General features: G+C 39.5%; 1 protein-coding gene across 3 annotated transcripts in view; it reads right to left on the reverse strand.

The window, feature by feature from the left end:
• Positions 1-3,137: 3,137 nt before the first annotated feature.
• Positions 3,138-20,959, reverse strand: part of podn (podocan) — a 53,871-nt gene continuing 36,049 nt past the window's right edge. For all 3 annotated transcript variants that reach the window (XM_041207643.1, XM_041207641.1, XM_041207642.1), the window contains 6 exons: positions 18,454-18,563; positions 13,769-13,925; positions 13,554-13,669; positions 9,420-10,077; positions 5,072-5,220; positions 3,138-3,742 (listed from right to left, as the gene is read on the reverse strand). In XM_041207643.1, coding sequence (XP_041063577.1) covers positions 3,574-3,742; positions 5,072-5,220; positions 9,420-10,077; positions 13,554-13,669; positions 13,769-13,925; positions 18,454-18,563 — 1,359 coding nt within the window. In that variant the 3' untranslated portion in view covers positions 3,138-3,573. The remainder of the gene's footprint in view (positions 3,743-5,071; positions 5,221-9,419; positions 10,078-13,553; positions 13,670-13,768; positions 13,926-18,453; positions 18,564-20,959) is intronic.

Below are 20,959 nucleotides of genomic sequence, written 5' to 3' on the forward strand. Positions count from 1 at the left end.
AAAATACCCGAGTAGCATCATTGTCACTGTTTTACCACATTTTCCATTGTCCTTCCCTGCAAATATATAATTCCCCTTGCATTTATATAGTGTTCCTTTCACTGAGAAGGCTCAGAGCACTTTACTCGAAGGAGGAAACAAATGAAGTAGTCACAGAACAAAGGGGAGATAAAATGGTGAGGTTAGGATAAGAAATCAAAGATGCAATTGAAAAGGAGTGTTTTGAGAAGGACTTGAAATGGGGAAGGAGGTGACCAGGCAGAGGAGCTGGATATAGAATTTCAGTAAAACTCTGAGAGCAAATGAAATATTGCAGATGATGGAATAAGAGATGAAGAGAGGTCCCATGTTAGAGGAGCAGAGGATTTGTGTTGGTATGAAAGGCAAGAGGAAATCATAATGGGATGAGACTGCATTGGGAGATCCATTTGTGTTTTCCTGTGCAGTTCTGGCATGGATTTGATGAGCCAAATGATCTTCTCTGTGCTGCGACTCTATGACCATGAGCAATGCCTTAAAAACAAGGTCAAAAATTGATATCTGGGGAACTTGTAATGGGCAAATGATGGAAGAGTGAGATACAGAGTGGGATTTTCCAATCCTGCATCATCACGGGTGGGACAGGAAGATTTGGAGAGTGGCCAAAAGTCATCTGGATGAGAATGTGGGTTTCTTTGGAGGAAATGAAGCCTGTGGGGAGCTGAAGCCAGAAAGTCCAGTTATGAATGTGTTACAGAAGTCAAGCCTCTTGATAATAAATGCATTTATTAAGGTTTTGGCAGCAGAAGGGCACAGATGTAGCTAAGACTGGAAATGCAGAAGAGATGGAAGAGTAGTTTTGATAACAGCAGAAATGAAGAAGGAAACTGAGCTCAGGGCTAAACTGGATTACAAGGTTCATATTTCTTGAATGAGTTGGGGATATTGACTGAGGATATTCAGGAATCGAGGCCAGAGACATGGAGGTACTGATGAGAGTGGGGGAAAAGTATTCAGCTGGTGGAAGCTTTAGCTGATTTAAATCTCAATATCAGACATGCAAGTTCAGAGCATGACAACAACCTTTAGATCAAATGAGGAAGCAGCAAGATAGAACTATATGCCATCAATATACATGTGGAAATTAATCTCAATACTATGATCTATGGACTTTAATACAAATTGCAGAGTGTAGCAGACCTTTCATTTTTTATTCTGCAAATTAAGGAGACCTGCATTTTGCAACTTACTGTAATCATGTGAAATGCTCATAATTGTGCAATCCTTTTATTATTTTATACTTCATTTTTTTATTTCAATAATTGTCTATAACTATGTCATGAATTATGATTACTTGGTTCATTTGTATCATCATCACAATTTGGCACCTGCCGCCGTGATGATTTTTCAATAAACCAAAACAGTAAAACCAACCAACAAAGTACCAATAACATTGTTGAAGCAAAGCTTGTAGATATTAATAAGCCACGTGTTGCCATCACCACCCCCCAACCCCCGCCCCGCCCCCACAACATGACCTGGTGAACAAAGTAGGAAATACCATTGGCAGCAGTGTAGTTTCTGCATTGAGACAAGTAAGGTGAGGAATCAGAAGACATCTTTGGGTAGATTGCACATGAGAGACACGAGAGGCAAATTGAGTAGCCAATAGTGTCAACTATTGCAGAAAGGTCAACGGGGCTGAGAACAGATAGGGAGCTACAGTCACACAGGATATTGTTTGTGACTTTAATTGGTGTAGTTATGCTGTTCTGGGCTAGGGGAAGCAGGATTGAAGGTACCTGAATAAGGAGCCGCCAAGCGGGGGAGACTGTAGTTGCAAGGCATACACGTAGTTCCAGTCTTTGGGAACAAAGCAAGTTTGAAAAAGGCTGGTAGTTGGAGATGGTGAAAATACTTAGGGTGAGTTTCTTGAGGAGGGTGACATAGACAGTCTTAAAGAAGCTGTGGGCAGATGTGGATCAGAGAAACAGATGGATAAAGTCCCACATAAGAAATTAGCATGTAAAATTAAAGCGCATGGGGTTGGGGGTAGAATATTGAGACGGATAGAAAACTGGTTGGCAGACAGGAAACAAAGTGTAGGAATAAACGGGTCTTTTTCCAAATGGCAGGCAGTGACTAGTGGGGTACCGCAGTGATCGGTTCTGGGACCCCAGTTATTCACAATATATATTAATGATTTAGGTGAGGGAACTAAACGTAATATCTCCAGATTTGCAGATGACACAAAGCTGGGTGGGAGGGTGAGCTGTGAGGAGGATGCAGAGATGCTTCAGTGTGATTTGGACAAGCTAAGTGAGTGGGCAAATGCATGGCAGATACAGTATAATCTGGATAAATGTGAGGTTATCCACTTGGGTAGCAAAAACAGGAAGGCAGATTATTATCTTGAGTAGTGTGGTGTCACCAAGGAATGTGGAAGAGGACTCAGAGTATGCTCCCATATCCAACACTTGTAAGAACTTCAGCTTCTCAAATGCAGTTTCTTTTACTCTACTCGTTGTGAGTCAGTTGTCTCTGTGAAATGAAAATTGAGAGAGGGGAATGTGCAACGAGACCTGGGTGTCCTCATACACTAGTCGCTGAAGGTAAGCATGCAGGTGCAGCAGGAAATAAAGAAGGCAAATGACATGTTGGCCTTCATAATGAGAGGATTCGAGTACAGGAGCCAGGACGTCTTGCTGCAATTATATAGGGCCTTGGTGAGACCACATTTGGAATATTGTGTACAGTTTTGGTCTCCTTATCTGAGGAAGGATGTTCTTGTTATAGAGGGAGTGCAGCGAAGGTTTACCAGACTGATTCCTGGGATGGCAGGACTGACATATGAGGAGAGATTGAATCGGTTAGGATTATATTCGCTGGAGGTCAGAAGAATGAGGGGGGATCTCATAGAAACCTATAAAATTCTAACAGGACTAGACAGGATAGATGCAAGAAAGATGTTCCCAATAGTGGGGGAGTCCAGAACCAGGGGCCACAGTCTGGGGATACGGGATAGACCATTTAGGACTGAGGTGAGGAGAAATTTCTTCACCCAGAGAGTGGTGAGCCTGTGGAATTCGCTACCACAGAAAGTAGTTGAGGTCAAAACATTGTATGTTTTCAAGAAGGAGTTAGATATAGCTCTTGGAGCGAAAGGGATCAAAGGGTATGGGGAGAAAGCGGGAGCAGGTTATTGAGTTGCATGATCAGCCATGATCATAATGAATGGTGGAGCAGACTCGAAGGGCCGAATGGCCTCCTCCTGCTCCTATTTTCGATGTTTCTATAATGTCAGCAAGCATGAGACTGAAGAAGTCAAGCTGACTAGTCAAGAGCATGGATGTGTGGACATCAAGGAAATAGATGGGCTGTATAGTTAAGATGATTGAGTGTGGAGGAAGAAGGAGGAGAACAGGGAGGTAAGGGCATCATATGATGGGGACATTTGGTGGAGTTTAGAGAAGTAGGGACCATTTGGAGGAGGCAGTAATAGTTATTTCAGGTTACCTCTACTTAGCAATGCCAGCCAACAAATAGTATATGGAAAACACAACACTAAATGTGATGGTTATTTTCCATGTATAATTACTTATCATTCTGTTCACTATCATTTTCTAAATTGTATCCTGAGGTGCCATCATCCTTTTTGGATGTGGAAGAGGACTCAGAGTATGCTCCCATATCCAGCACTTGTAAGAACTTCAGCTTCTCAAATGCAGTTTCTTTTACTCTACTCGTTGTGAGTCGGTTGTCTCTGTGAAATGAAAATATTGTATCCAGTTAATGTTATATAAGAATGAATTTGCATTTATACAGCATATTTCATGACCTCTCAAGCACATCATAGCCAATAAATAATTTTGACATGCACATCATATTGCAGGGAGCTACACGAGCCAATTTGCACACTAAAAGTCTCACTGATAGCAATGAGATAAATAAACAGTCTGTTTTATTAATGATGGTTGAGGAATATATATATATTGGCCACTTCCTCGATTCTTCTTCCATAAGGCCTGAGTTTTTCAGTTGGCCTGCTGACATGCCGGCGCATAAAATGACACACAATGACGTCGGGCGTGCATCCTAACGTCTCTGTGCTGTCTCGCGATGTTTCATTCGGCAGGCGCATGCCAGAGTCGGCTCTGCGCCCACCGATAAGTGATAGGCCTATTAAGGCCATTAACGAATTAATTAATGTAATTGTTTCTGCTGCCCGTCCAACCTTAAGACTGGCGGGCAGACGAAAAGGCCAAGTGGCCTTCATGTTTTTTAGGAAACCTCATCCATGAGCAGGATGAGGTTTTCTAAAGCTTGTACCACTTAAATAAAAAAACATTTCTGAAATATAAAAACATGTCCCATCTCATGTGACACAGTCACATGAGGAGGGATGTTTAATAACATTTTTAAACCATTTATTTTTTACTTCAGAAGCACTTCAATCTTCCTGACGCTGGTCTGTCTCAATAATGAAATTGAAGCCAGTATATATGTGATTAAGCCGTGGAAAACACACCAGTGTTTAAATTCATTGTCACCTAAAACCAGGACAAAATGGTCGGCATGTTCAATTCCTCACCATTGGAAATATATTACTTTCTCTCTCTCCTTTTGGTGCATCTATAGTCATTAATCATGTAGCCTTCTCTTGCTTATCTGAAACTCCAACATGTTGTACTATAAATTCTTCTTTCTCCCTGCATTATTGCTGTGGTGTATTTATGATCCAGGACTTCAAAGACATTTGTTGGTATCACAAAAATATATTTGTTTGAGAGATAAATATATCCAAAGACTCTTGTAAATCAAAAGGAACATAGAGCTGATTGCCACAAAATCATGGAACTTCCAGTTTTCGTCAATATTTTCTCCCCAACCTCAACTTATTCAAAGTGGACCAAGAACCAAATGATTTATTATCACGGTGCACTGAGCAGTCAGAAGGCCTCAGGTACAATTATAGGAGGCAGATTTCCTGTTCATGAGCATTTGTTCTGCATTGAAGTGAGGAGAATAAAGGGATCTTTTCCCCTTTGACAATAAGCACTTACAACGGTGTTCATAATTGAATTCATCTTACCTAAGAAAAATTCCTTTGATGTTTGGTGTCGATTCAAAAGCATCTTCTGGGATGACAGAAATCTGATTGTTTTGGAGGTAAATATATTCAAGAGACTCTGGCAGATCATAAGGAACATAAGAGAGCTGATTGCCTGACAGATCCAAAAGCTGAACACAGAAAACAACAAATTAAAACTGATGTTGTTATCCATTATACATAAAGAAGCTGCATTGTTTTCATTACACAAACCATAGTGTGAATAATTTTAACACTTTCAAGCAAATGCTGTAACCTTATAGTTAATTTGTGTTGAGCTGAATAAATTGAAAATCTTGTTGCGTAGTAAATGGCCCTAAGGCATATAATGGAATATGGTTGTAAGAACATAATTCCTCTCATTTTCTTCATCCCATCCATTAATTCCTTCTTTTTCCTAAAACTGATCCTATTGTCACTCAAACTAATTTGTGCTACTATTCAAAGATCTTCCATAGTATCAACAAGTCTATTAACAATTGAGTGAAAAACTGCCACCTGAAATTCTTCTTACTCCTAACTTGTTAATTTTTCATTAGTGTTGCTTGACATGTGAAACCATCAACACAGTTAAAAGATGCAGAAACTCACATTACTTTTCAACATTTAAGACAATTGGCTAGAAATTTGATTCTTTTTTGGATGCCAAATGAGAAGCCAAGCCTTCAGCGTGTTGGGCACTGTTCACCAAGTTGTTATAGACTATACACACCCATACCTGTGTCTGCATATGCAAATATTGGGCCTGATGCTTCTGAGGTCCCCTTTGCAAAATTGGGTCACCCTAAACACTGCTAGCTTCTCCTTAATCACATTGTAATTAAAAGAAAATCTCTGACGTACAGCCACAACACCAATTCCTCACCCACTCAACTGCCCAATTTTTCCACACATGGCCCAACAAACACAGCTAGGTCTCATGAACATCCCAGCTTCAGCCAAACTATTCCCCACTATATCACAGCTTGCTCCACCCAGCTGAAGGCCAATGTACTGAGATCTGACATAGCAGCATGTGTGTTCATTTACATATCCAACTTTGCCTCCGCCTCCTGATCTCTTCCCCAGGCATTCTCACATTGTCATGTTTTTATAATGATATAAAGGCACCAATCACTCATAAGGGATTATGTAAATCATGATTGGGATTTCATTTATTGAGACTAAGCACATGGGAACATTTATACAGAGATATAAAGCTTCAAGGAACCAACAGTAGAGGTGTCTGTGATCTGCTTGAAAGCAAAAGTGAAATAAACTGGATGGTATGACACACTTTCTTTCTAGTGACATCATGCTATAATCACTTAAAGGCACATTACAACAATTTTTTGCCTTTCACTGACATATCAAACCTTGATTGAGCTATTTTTATATTATAGATAAATCATGCAAAATGTTAGATGAGAGTCAAAAGAAAAACACATAAGAAATGGGAGCAGGAATAGACCATTCAGACTCTTGAACCTGATCCTTAATCTCGACTCCACTTTCCTGTCCGAACTCTATATCCCTTGAATCCCTTAGAATTCAAAAATCTATCCATCTCAGCTATAAAATACTCAATGACTGAGCATTCACAGCATTTTATTGCATTATAAGCTAGCACTACTGGGTTATAGTAGCATAGTGAGAACATTCAAAAATTTACAACTCTCTGAGGGAAAAGAATTCTTCGCATCAAAATGGCTGCCCCCTTATTCTAAGGCTATGTCCCCTGGGTCTAAACTCTCTAACCAGTGGAAACAGCCTCTCAGCACCTTTTCAGAATCTTATGTTTCAATGAGATCATCTCATTTTCCTAAACTCTTCTTACTCAATCTCTCCTCATGAGCTTGACACTGTCCAGGACAAAGCAGCCCGCTTGATTGGCACCACATCCACAAACATTCACTCCCTCCACAACCGACTCACAGTAGCAGCAGTGTGTACCATCTAAAAGATGCACTGCACGAATTCATCAAGGCTCCTTCGACAGCATCTTCCAAACCCACAACAACTACAATCTAGAAGGACAAGGGCAGCAGATAGATGGGAACACCACCATCTGGAAGTTCCCCTCCAAGTCACTCACCATCCTGGCTTGGAAATATATCTCCATTCCTTCACTGTCGCTGGGTCAAAATACTTGGTCCCTTCATCTAAGTCATTAATAATGCATTGTAACTAGCTGAGGCCCAAGGGCTGATCCTTGTAGTACCTCAATAGTAATAGTCTGCCAACCTGAAAATTTATTTATTCCTATTTTATGTTTTCAATCCTTTAACCAATCCTCTATCTTGCCTAATATATCACTCCCAACCCCATCTTGTGCAACAAACATTTCATGTGGCATCTTGTCAAATGCCTTTTGAAATCCAAATATGCTACACCCACTGGTTTATTAATTCTCTGTTACCACTTCCTCAATAATCAATTCCATGATTTGTGACTGATCACAGTCTAATTGACTGGTAGTCACCTGTTTTCTTTCTCCCTGAATAAATAGTGTTAAATTTGTTACTTTCCAATACACTGGAACCATTCCAGATCTAGGGGCAGGATTTTCAGGTTGTCAGGCGGGCGGGCCCAGAATGGCTGGGAAACAGCTGCCTGCGATCGGCCCCTGACCACGATTTCATGCTGGCTGGCCAATTAACAGCCAGCCAGAGTGAAAGGTGTGCTGAATGGCTCAGCGCTGCCGGGGTGGGGAATGGAGGAGGGTGAGAACAAAAGCCTGTGCATGTGCAGGGGAACGCACACTGAAAGCTCCCTGAAAGCAGGGAGATGCCTCAGAGAGCTGAACAATTTTAAAATCAGAAATAAAGATTTTTAAAATCTGAAAAAAATGTCCCGACATGGGAATAACTCACAATAAAATGAATAGAATGAAAATTCTGCCCAAAAATGTATATTCATTATTTATTTAATTGTTGAAACCTTATTCCACCAACGGATAAATTTTGCGAAAAAATCAAAAGGCCACCTGGCTGATTTGTCCGTCTGCCAACCATAAGGTTGGACAGGCAGCAAAAAATATGTTTAAATCAATTGATTAATGGTCTTAATAGGCCTCTTAATTGTCAGTGGGCACACTGCCAACTCTCTCACCGACCAAAATATCGCACGAGTGCGCAATGACATCAGGACACTCACCTGACATCATCTCGCACTATTTAACGCCCGAATGGGTCAGGCGCGCGCCTGCCTGTGGGACTTAAAATGCTCTCCTAAGAAAATTTGGAAGAACAAAAGCACTGAATCCACTAACCCTGCAGTGAATCCCCTCAGCTAGAATGCAGGCTGTCAGGCCCAGGGAATTTGTCAGCTTTGTCTGCTTTTAATTTCTCCAGTACTTTTTCTTTACTACTGTCAATTACTTCACTTTAATTTCCTCACTCTTAGTAAACCCTTGATTCCCCACTAATTCTAGTATATTTTGTGTGTGTTTTTAATATGAAGACACATAAAAAGTATTTGATTACTATCTCTGCCATTTCCTTATTCACCATTATATTTTCTCCTGTCTCAGCTTCTAAAGACTCATGTTTACTTTTGCTACTCCCTTCATTTTTACATATTTATGGAAGAATTTATGTTCTGCTTTCATATTTCTGTTTAGTTTACACTCATATTCTATTTTCTTCTCTTTATCAGTTTTTTGATCATCCTTTGCTGATATCTAAAACTCGATCCTCAGGCTTATTAATTTTCTTGGCAATATTACAAACCTCTTCTTTTAATTTAACAGTATCCTTAACCTCATTAGTTAACCACTGTTGGATATTTTTTTCCCGTGGAATTATTATTTCTCAATGGAATATTGATTAATTGAGAATAATGAAATATTTCTTGAAAACATTCACCATGTCCTTTTAAGTTTGCAGGCTGACGTTTCAGTGTTTAAGAAGAATTATTCAATTTCAGGAGTCCAAGGATTATGGAATAGGTAAAGGTAGGGCCAACATGGTCTCTGCTATTTCTGTGGGTAAGTACTTAATTCAGAGCAAGATAATCCTGCTTCATGGCAAGTCAAGTCCTCAATGCCCATGGATTAAAATGAGGAAAAAATGTTTCTGCTCCTGATTCCTCCTGACCTCCATTTGAAAGTGTATAATTTATGCATCAACCAAGAAAATAATTAGTTTATAATGCTCCTTATATACGAATAACCAGCCAATGCTCTCTATCTGGGCTCATACATGAAGAATGGGTGAGAAACGCAAACATGACAAGCACTTTCCAAGAGAAAAGGAACAATTGCAAGGGGTCATGAATAGAAAAATGCTATTCTTGTGATTTTCCCCAGCGATTTGTTCCAATAATGCAGTTGATATTAGTAATTTCTTACCTGTAGATTAGACAATTGTTTCCATGCTCCTGGATAGATGGAGTTCAGTTTAAGTTTGTTATTACTCAAGAAGAGCTCCTTCAGTTTTGTCATTCCTGAGAGTGAGCCATCAGGAATTGAATTTATTTCATTTTCCTTTAGCCTCAATACATGCAAATTCTTTGGCAGACCACTGGGCACAACATTTAGATTATTTCCAGAGAAATCCAAGGATTCAAGCAGCCTCATTTTCCGGAATGCATCTGGGTGGATTTTGGGACTCGTTAGTTTATTGTAACTCAGATTGAGCTCTGTCAAAAAATATGTGTGAGCAAAATCATTTCTGGAAATTTCTGAGATCTGATTATGGAGAAGCATTAAAGTCTTCACCCGTCGTGGTAAGCCACTTGGGATTCTTTCGAGCATATTATTGTAGAGGTGAAAGGTATGGAGTTTCTTAAGCCCTTTGAATGCAAGTTGGTGAATTGCTTTCGCCTTTATCTTGTTGTTATGAAGTAAGAGGTATTCAAGGTTTTTTATTTGTGTCAGCCAGTTACCAGGTATTGATTTGATAGCGTTTTTCTCCAAGTGTAAGAGAATAATATTCCGAGGTAACCCACTTGGTATTTGAGTCAGATTGTTACTTGACAAGTCCAGGTATTCCAAGCTTGACAGTTTCCTTAATTCAAGAAGAACAGGAGAACAGGGGTTATGTTCAATTAAGAAATAATTTACATTTTTCTAAATATGCTATAGCAGCCTGGCCATTAGTGTAATGCCTACTCTCAACAAAATGACTTGAAGTTTGACTTAATTGTAAAATGAAAAGTCATTTAATGCTGCATACTATCCTCTTTAGGTGAGTTCCACCCATTCTTTACTGGCCTTGAATATGGAATGTCTCAAGAAATACAGAGTTTGGATGAAGAATAACTGGGATAGTTTAAAATGATTTGTGATTAAAGAATGTTCCGTAGTGAGGAACAAGGAGCCTAGTGGTAATTACACTGAACTATTAATTCAGAGATTTACTGCCAGTATTCTAACTCACATCAGGCCCAGTTCACCCATCACCCCGTTCTTGATGAACCTAGCTCCTGGTATGGCAATGCCTTGATTTTAAAATTCTCATCCATATTTTCAAATTCCTCCATGGACTGTCCCCTACCCAGCATCTCTGTAACTTCCTCCAGCCCTACTATCTTTCAAAATTTCTGTGCTTCTCCAATCCTGGCATCCTGGCCTTTTCATTGCTTTACCATTAGTATTTGCTTACACCCTAAGCTGTGGAATTTCCTCCATAAACTTCTCTGCTTCTTTCCTTCATAATGACACTCCTTAAAACCTACCTCTTTGGCAAGGCTTTTAGTCACCTATCCTCATATCTCCTTATGCAGTTCAGTGTCAAATTTTGTTTGATAGTGATTCTGTGAAGCTCCTTGGGATATTTTACTAGGTTAAAGGTGATATATAAATGCAATTTGTTGTTGGGAGTTCAAATCCCACCATAACAAGTTGTGAATTAAATTCAATAAATCAATTAATTTTTTGGCTGGCACCAGGAAAAATGATCATGTAAGCTGCCCAAGAACACTTTTAAAAAAAAAAACAGCTGCTGCACAGCCTTCCCTCCCTGGGACCTGGGTCAAAATCAATATCTCTTTATCTTCTATGTGAAATAAGTTAGCCATTCTCAACTTAGTTCAGTAACTGAATGAATCTAGAATATAAAACAATTACCTTATTCAGACATTCCATAAAATTAGGTAGTATGTAATAAATGGAATGTTTCACACCGGTATTCAAAAGGAATTATACATTTGGAGTTAACACATCAGCTGAGGCAGAGTAATGCTTTTATTTAAGGCTGGTTATATCTGACCTGGATTTGTTAGAACTGAAAGTGGAAGTCTGCAAAGAAATATATAGTTCAGCATAAGGAATGTACAGAAAATCCTTTGTGGAGGATGCAGGGTGGAAATATTGTTACAATAATGAGGTTTATAAAATTGTTACTTTTTGGAACTGTGTCTTTAAATTAAGATAAAACAGAGGGGGTCATGTGACCCGTTCTGCAGTCTGCTTGACAACAGACCTGAGATGATTAAAGGTCAAAGGGAGGCTCACATTGTGTTACTGGACTGATGGTGTAAGGTGTTCATAGCTGAAGACAATGGCAGCAGTCTCTGAGTTCACAATGAATTGACTGAATCTCCCAAGGTCCTGGAAAGGTGTTGAAAGTATTGGGTTGAAACAGTTGTTGTCCATTTAAATGAAAGAGAGTTGGGGTCATGAATAGCTAGTCAGTACTTCTGACAGCATCTGTGGAGAGGAATACAGTTGACGTTTCGAGTCCGTATGACCTTTCATCAGAACTAATACATATAGAAATGAGATGAAATATAAACTGGTAGAAGGGGGTGGGACAGGAGAGCTTGATAGAGGGCCAGTGATAGGTGGAGGCCAAAGAGAGACTGCCAAAGATGTCATAGACAAAAGGACAAAGGGGTGTTGATGGTGGTGATATTATCTAAAAGATGTGCTAATGGGGACATTAAGAGAAGCAAGCTAGTGGCAGATGGCCCCAGTGTGGGTGGAGTGGGGGGAAGGGATCGAAATGGGCTAAAAGATGGAGATAAAACAATAGATCAAAATAAACTGAAAAATAGGACGGAAAAGAAAAAAGTATAGTGTAAAAAAATAAAAATGATAAATTATTGGAAAAAGGGGGGTCAGAAAGGGGGTGGGGATGGAGGAGAGAGTTCATGATCTGAAATTGTTGAACTTAATATTAAGACTGGAAGGCTGCAAAGTGCCTAGTCAGAAGATGAGGTGCTGTTCCTCCAGTTTGCGTTGAGCTTCACTGGAACATTGCAGCAGGCCAAGGATGGACATGTGGGCATGAGTGCAGGGTGGTGTGTTGAAATGGCAAGCAACAGGGAGGTCTGGGTCATGCTTGTGGACAGACCGAAGATGTTCTGCAAAGCAGTCACCCAGTCTGTGTTTGGTCTCTCCAATGTAGAGGAGGCCGCATTGGGAGCAGCGAATGCAGTAGACTAAATTGAGGGAAGTGCAAGTGAAGCGCTGCTTCACTTGAAAGGAGTGTTTGGGCCCTTGGACGGTGAGGAGGGGGAAGTAAAGGGGCAGGTGTATAGCCCTTTGTCCTTTTGTCTATAACATCTTTGGCAGTCTCTTCTTGGCCTCCATCTATCATTGGCCCTCTATCAAGATCTCCTGTCCCACCCCCTTCTACCAGCTTATATTTCATCTCATTTCTATATGTCTTAGTTCTGATGAAGGGTCATACGGACTTGAAATGTCAACTGTATCCCTCTCCGCAAATGCTGTCAGACCTGCTGAGTTTTTTCAGGTATTTCTGTTTTTGTTCTAGATTTTCAGCATCCGCAGTATTTTGCTTTTATTACAATCAGTATTTCCACCTGGATGCCATGAGATAGAGTACAGAGGAAGCCATTTGTGAGATCAGATTTCCCTACAAATCAATGAATATCACACTCAGACAGCAGTTTTTGTGTGGTCAGCAGAGAGAAGAGGCTGTTTAGCATTGCGAACTACCACAGTCAGTATGGGAGGAACATTGTATCTTGTTGAAGAGATGCACTACACAACCATCTAAGGATTCAGGGGCATTCAACCTGGCATGGCTAGAGGGGAAGAATCATTGGGACAGGCTTCACTGCTGGTGGTTTAGAAACTCTCCCAAAACTAAGGGAAATGCCTGGAGACAGTCACTTGAAGTTACTACTTGTCAAAACATGAACCCAGTAGAAGCTGACAGCAACTGTGGATGTTTGTTATATGGACTGTAATTCCTTAGAGAGTGATATGTGTGTTAAGTATAAAGAGGAATGTACCTTTCTGTAATTTAAAACAAAAGTTATCTAAAAAAGTAGTGTTTAGTTAATGTTGTTTTAGTCAATTGTTATAATAAAACTCTTAAAATGTGAAATCTTGTCATGTCATCCTTTACAGCTATTCAATGGATGTTGGAATTTCTTTTTAAAAATTATTGGTCAGAAGGATTGTAACCTTGTTTGTATATTTTTAAAGCTATAAAGAACACAAATTTCCAATTAAAATGCTTTTTATTCTGCTCTATGTCTTCTCAACATCTTTATCATGCAAGATCCTTACCAAAATGTTTCGTTGTCTATTCCATCATTGGTTATGTAATTGTTGTGAAGATACAGTTCTCGAAGGTTAGAAAGATTATCAAAAGCTCCTTTAGGAATCTTTTCAAGTTTATTGTTCTGCCAACATTTGAATATAAAGAGAGTGCAATGAAGTAAAGTTATTACTTTGAACTTGAAATAATAGCTACTGTCTTTTTTAAAAAGATTTTCACATACTTTTAAATGTAATCTGAATAATTCCTTCGGCAAATTCTTGGGAACATACTTCAAGAAATTACTTGACATGATTAATATTCCAACACCATCAGATCCATTAAACATGTGATCAGGTAATCCTGCATCCGTAAGCTTATTGTTATGGAGATAGATAGACCTATTAAGATAGGGAAAAAATAACAGACAATAATTTAAAAAAAGACAACATTATCAAATGCAATCAACAATTTCAAAATCAAAAAAGATAGTTATCATACAAGCCCTCAAAAAGGAAATATGCTAAAATTAATATTTAAGAAATATACTTACATATACTTCTCAAATATACTTAATTAGAAAGTCCAGCTTGTACCAAATACAGTATTTCCACACCAAATGTAATTGTTTTTCTTTCATACATTGTATATTCTGGTTAGATTAACATCCAGAGGGTTGATTTAATTTCTGTAGGTTTTTGGTTCATTGATAAAACTGATATATCAATGTTAAAAGGATTTTCCGGCCCATCCGTGGGATGCGGTGGCCCAGCCAAAAGTCCATTGACTTTCGGTGGGACCAGATGATCCCAGCGGTGGGTGGGGCCAGAAAATCCCATCCTATCTCTATGGCCTAAGATTCTGTGAATGGATGTAGAGGCAACTAAGAAGAAATAACTTGCATTTATGTAGCACATCTTCTGAACATCCCAAAGTTCTTCATGCCAATCAATTATTTTTGAGGTGTTGTTGTTTTGGAGCCAAACATGGCAGCTAATTGTATTTTACTGTTGAAGTATTGTAATGTTAATTAGTTTATTGACCTTGGGTCTAATATTCCTCTCTCTTATTTTTTTCCAATTTACTTCCTCCTCTCCTGAAGGCACTGGCCAATAGTTCCAGGGGTCCCATCCATCCTTTAACTGATCTTTATCCTACATTAGCCTGGAGAATGTTTATTGTCAGGCTAATTGACTGTAAGGCCATGAGAACCACATTGAAGCATGTTCTTACCTAATATCCACATACATACACTTCCTAGGTGTCAATGAATAATGGTTCAGAATAGGATCAGGAGCTACCGAAGCTGACTGCAATGATTCACTCTTAGCTCAGCTGAGATTAGTTATTCAACTCAGACCAGGGATTAATGTTGGGGTACCCCTGGCCTGAGCTGAGAAAGTAGTCTCAGCTAGGGTAATAGTGAACCATCGCAGTTGGTCTCAGTATTTCCTGATTCTATTCTAAATCATTTTTTGTGGCCCTTAGAAAGTGTATACATCTGCATCAAGGTGAGCACGTGCAGGTCAATACCACAAAACTGCTAATTTTTGTATCATTTACAGATTATCATTTGTATTTTGTACTTTTATATTATTTTGGATTCATAACAACAATTCGAACTTACTCTCAGTTTAACATGAGTAACAAAGATCTCCTCAGTTCTAAGATAAGTTAAACTATTGTGTGGAAATATAATTAAAATAAACATCCTTTCTAGACTAAATCATGGTTTTACCAGCTGTACTTCCTGGCTTAGAATGCACAAGAAGTTGTTTTATTCCAAAGAAATTTCTAAATTTTAAGCTTTTTAAATAAAACAACATTTCTATTTTAAATGAATAATATAACATTAGTAAATAATGAGATTTTGCCAAGATGGGTTGATTTACTGTATGACTATGGTAACACACCCAACCTAATCTGTTCCATGTTTTTATTCCTTCCACTGTTCCATGTGGTTGAGGCTGAAAGGTCACAAATGCGACCCTTCTCTCTTCCAAAACCGATCAGAAGCAGCTGCTAGCAGGCTCGAGTACTGACCTCTAACCTTACAGGGAAGCATAAGAACTCCACTAAGCACCTCCCCAAAGCATAGTTAAGCTTGAGAACTTTTAAAAAAAAAGAGAATCGAATCTACTATACCCTCCTATCAAACCTTTAACGATGCTTCAACATAGGCACAGGGACCTTTCTTGTCTGTAATCTGAAAATGATCAATGATTTTGGTAAAAATAAAAAAACTGCAGATGCTGGAAATCCAAAACAAAAACAGAATTACCTGGAAAAATTCAGCAGGTCTGGCAGCATCGGCGGAGAAGAAGCGTCAACTCTTTTCTTCTCCGCCGATGCTGCCAGACCTGCTGAGTTTTTCCAGGTAATTCTGTTTTTGTTAATGATTTTGGTGGATACATCATTATGACATTTCTCTGTCCTCCATTATAATGCATGTCTTAACCTCTGTATTTTAAATAAGTGGATGGTACAGCTATATGATAGAAGAATGTAATACAGTATGTTCAGTGCTTATTCATTTATTTTGTATTCGGCATTTCTCGGTTCGAGTCAGTTAAAGGGCAACATTTGTAACAACTGTTTCATAAGATAGCTCTAGACTGAGAGTTCTTTCATGTTTTGCCTCTGATAGAGCAGATAATTTCTGCAAAATTGTAAGACCCTTGAAGAATATTGGTATACCTGACCTTCTGCTTGACATAATGGTTACTAGTGGCATGGCCAATAGCATCTGCTGTTAAACCATGGATCAGTTAGCTGATAGCACACTCACCTCTCAGAAGGATATGGGTTCATGTTCCACTCCAAAACTTGAGCACAAAAATCATGGAGTGTCAGTGTCTTATCCAAAAGACATTGTCAGAGGCAGTGTCTTTTGGATAAGACATTATAACAAGGCCAGGCCTGCCCCCTTGGGTGGACATAAAAGATCTTACGACATTTTTTGAGGAAGAATAGGAGATATATCCTGGCAAATATCTATTCCTCAATCAACAAAAATAGGGCGTTTAGTCATTATATTGCTTTTTGTGGGGGTCTTGCTATGCACAAATTGGCAACTGTGTTTCCTACAATGCAAGCAAAAAAGTACTTTATTGGTTGTGAAGAGCTTTGGGACATTGTGTGGTGGTAAAAGGCGTTATATAAATGCAAGTCTTTCTTTTTTTAATTGGACAGGAAGTGCAATGAATCATCACAGCACATTGGTGAATTGCACAGTGAAAAAGTTCTTTGAAAAATGGACAATATCACAGAGCACAATCTTCCAAATGCCACTAAACATTCCTTTGTAAATGATAGGTCACTAGTCGTCCATTTTCACTGGGAATAGAATTATGGAATGCAATCTCTAAAACAATTTTAAAAATCTAGAATTCCATGCAATAAACATGGAATTTGACTTATTCAGTCTTGTAAATCAACAACTCTAATCTTTCTGAAAAGGAAATCGCCTGAATTTTTTTGGGTTTCATACAGGTCTTGTGATATGATGGTCATTTGGGACTACAGGACTTGAATATTGCTGGAAAGAGAGACATGTTGCTGAAGTTTTTCATCTCAAAAATTATCTCAATAATTTGAACAACAGATTAAGCAAGCTGTTTCATGGTGCTACTATGCCGCGGTTACGTGATTGGTATTTTCCACTAACAGGATTCTGCTATCAGTCCAAAAGATGTTCAACCTACCACACCACTGAGCAACATTGTGTATGAATTTCAGTGCTGGTGTGAAGCCAGGTATTCAGGTTGTATGCGCAAACAATTGGCTGATTGAATCGAACAACATTTTCCTACAGTCATTCGTAATAGGCAGAGTACAGACTGTATTCAACCAACTCACACTTGCAAAACTTAAAACAAAACATCTACTGTTAGATGTGATTCCACGATTGAGCAGCACTTGCTAGATAATCCTGAGTGTGCTCATAGTTACACTAACAACCAACTTTAGACATTTAGTCCAGCTTGTAACATAGCTAATTTACACTTGCTAGAAGTGACATACACTCATATGCAGGGACCCGTTCTCTGCAAACACAAGAAATATGTTTAAGCCTTGCACATTTTTGAATTGCCAGGGTACTTAGGCAACCTATAGTTCCCTGTTGCTTTCTCCATGGCAACACCTCGACCAGTCAGATTTGACTTGCCAACCAATTTTCCTATAGTATAAGATTGTTGTGATCATTTGAAATTTGGCAATCTTGTGTTTGTCCTGATTAGTGCAATACAAAAGCTTCAGCAACATATGTCTCTCCTTTGGAAATATTAAAATAATGGCAAAATTGAGAAAGTTAATGGTATTTATAAATGACTTGGCATCTTAAAATCTTTGTACCTTAGACACAATATAAAAGAGGCAAGTGCTTTGTATATCATATATTGAAGTGCTGTCTGCAAATCCCCTGATATAATTTCAGCCTTTTGGCTCAGCTTCCCAAAATTGCTCAGTGGCGAAAGCACCATCTGGTGTAACATTGAGCTGTACAAACCAGAAGTATCCTTCTGAATTAGTTGGTCTTAGCCAGGGCAGCAGGAGGGACAGTGAATTGGCTAAAGGGCTAACAGAATCAAAATATAAGGTTACCCAGGTCTCCAGATCACAGGCTAATGGCTTCTGCTAAAAGGTGTACTAAAGTGAATAAGGTTGAGCTCAGCTCTGACAGTCTCCAAGGTCAAATACTCTGCTGGTGCTCTCTACAAGAATTCCCACTGCAGCAAGGACTGATGACACTGGTGAAACTGTACCCCAACACAAGTCTGTAACTCTGGGAATAAAGTGGAGAAAACTGGGGGAAAATGCTTTCTGCCTTGGGTGATGGTAATAGCGCTGTTTGGACCAATCAGCTTTAATATTCTCTGATTTGTTTCTATGATATAAATACATATTAGTTCACATGACAAATCATACCTTAGATTTGGCTTCTGCCCAAAAGTGAGGGGATAGATCTTTGTAAGGTAATTTGCTGCAACGTCAGCACTAACCAAGGTTTTCGGCAAGTATTTTGGAGCAACTGTAAGCTGAAAAATATACAATAGCCAATCAGTAGATCACTGTCCTGTCTGGTTAAATTAAAGGAATCAGTCAAACTCAACTCTGAGTCATTCACTAATACAAAAATAAATTACTGCAGATGCTGGAAATCTGAAATAAAAACAAAAAGTACTAGAAAAACTCAGCAGGCCAGGCAGCATCTGTGGAGAGAAATAGGGTTAATGTTTCAGGTCGAGTGATCTTTATAGAACTGATGAAAGGTCACATGACCTGAAACATTGACTCTGTTTCTCTTCACAGATTCTGCTCGACTGCTGAGATTTTTTTTGAGGTGTTTTGGGCATCTGATAAGGATGCCCCCTGGTGGGCTTCTGCTGGAGCTATACCGGGCACGGCCCACTGGGCAGAGGCCTCGAGGCCGACCCAGGACACACTGGAGAGATTACAACTTTCAGCTGGCCTGGGAATGCCTGGGAATCCCCCAGGAGGAGCTAGAATCTGTGGTTGACGAAAGAGAAGTCTGGTCTGCCCTGTTGAGCTTACTGCCACTGCAACCCTCACCAGGAGAACCGATGTGAAAATGGATGGACACTGAGATTTTCCAGCACTTTTTGTTTTTATTTCTGGGTCATACACCACTGACACAAGCATGTGTCTTGACTACTGGCCAACTGTGTAGGTCAGACAGTTACCATGCAAACAATCTAGCAATGGATCATTGTGACACAACCGTTGCTTACTTTGCTTGTGAAAACAGAGTTCTAATTTTTAAGGTATTTGTTTTGCAAATTAAACTAAGATGTCTATTAAAAATCATTAGAGCACCACCTACTAAACCTGTTTCTCCATTTTTCCAATTCTGAAATCAGCCATTTTGAAAGTTCCTGTGTGAAATTACAAATATGGGGCAGTTTTACCATAGCCAATAGGTACTGGGTTAAGACTACTCAAGCATATTTCATATTGGGCTATTTGAGCCCAATAAAACACTTTTAGTATATTCCTCTGGACTGATTTAAAGCAAGGCCTAGACGTGAAAGCAAAAATTTACAAACTTAGTGTCTATTTTGTGATTCTTGAACTAAAAAGTTTAAATTGATCTGGGTAACAATTTATTTGTTTTTGTTCAACAAATAATTACCTCCAAACAATGAATACAGTTGTCAAGAGGTTCTCAAAGCTGGAGGGGGATGCAATCAGAAGAACCAAAAATGACCAGGAGCATTCTATCCTTCTGATGGTCGGATTTGCTCTTTTTATTGAATTACCAGATCCATGGTAAAAGATCACTTATGCTTTCTGGGAGTTTTACCTGTAGCATTGCTGTAAGCTACTAAATTATGCATGTTTGGAATGGTTATAAATAAATACACGACGGATGATGTTAATTATGATCCAGATTCAGCAGCAGAAATAATGGTGAGGGGGAAGCAGCAGGCCTTATTATGACCCTCATTGAGAACAATTAATATCCAGTCAGCCTCCAGGTTTCCACAGGCATAGAGGGCCAGTTCATGTGCCTAGAGATGGCTTCCTGGTGGCAGGCTGGGGAGCTAGGGCTCCTAGAGGCCCTTGCTGCCTCGGAATAGAAGCAGCCACAGGATGCCCTGTAGAGGGGTTTCCCTAATGGCTGACAGGCAGGCAGGCAAAAAGGCCAAGCGGCCTTTGCATTTTTTTGGAAACCTCATCCACAGGCAGGATGAGGTTTCCAAAGGCAAATAATAATAAAGCAAAAGTTTTAAAATTTAATTAATAACATGTCCCTGCTCATGTGACAGAGTCAGATGAGGGGACATGTTTCATTACATTTTTATTCCTTCTATTAATTTTTTAATATCTCTTCATCTCCCTGCCTCAGGAAGATTATGCAGTGCTCACTTGCGCACATGCGCGAAGTTCGCACTCAGCCTGCTCATACACCCTGCCCCACCTGCCACACAGCACTGCCGCTCGCTTTTCATGCTGGGCGGGTCTTAATTGGCCTGCCAGCGTGAAACTGTAGTGCGGTGCCAATCGCAGGCGGTGGTCATCTTCCCGATCACCCCTGCCCAGCCCCGCCAAGCGCCCCCCACCAAGGGAAAAATTCTGCTCATGGAAACAGTCCCCATCTCTGTTTCCCACCCCAGCAGAAAAATCCAGCCCCTTGTCTCAGTAAAGTTTCTTTAATTTGACTGGTTAAGAAAATACTTTGTTTTTTGCAATGTTCACACGGACTCTTGATCTCTTGTACAGGAAACTCTGCTGTTTTGACTCTTTAATAATTCAAGCTCTAGTGTGAAGACTGTGTGCAAGTGTAAGTGTAATGAATGGTTGGAGCCATTTGTTTGCCACTGACCGCAAAATCCAGGCCATTGTTATTTGCAAGGAGCTAAGCTTGGGTTGTCTTTATTTACATTGGTGCAAATTAATACTGGTACTATCA

Source organism: Carcharodon carcharias, chromosome 16 (genome assembly GCF_017639515.1).
Source record: "Carcharodon carcharias isolate sCarCar2 chromosome 16, sCarCar2.pri, whole genome shotgun sequence".
Taxonomy (NCBI): Eukaryota; Metazoa; Chordata; class Chondrichthyes; order Lamniformes; family Lamnidae; genus Carcharodon; species Carcharodon carcharias.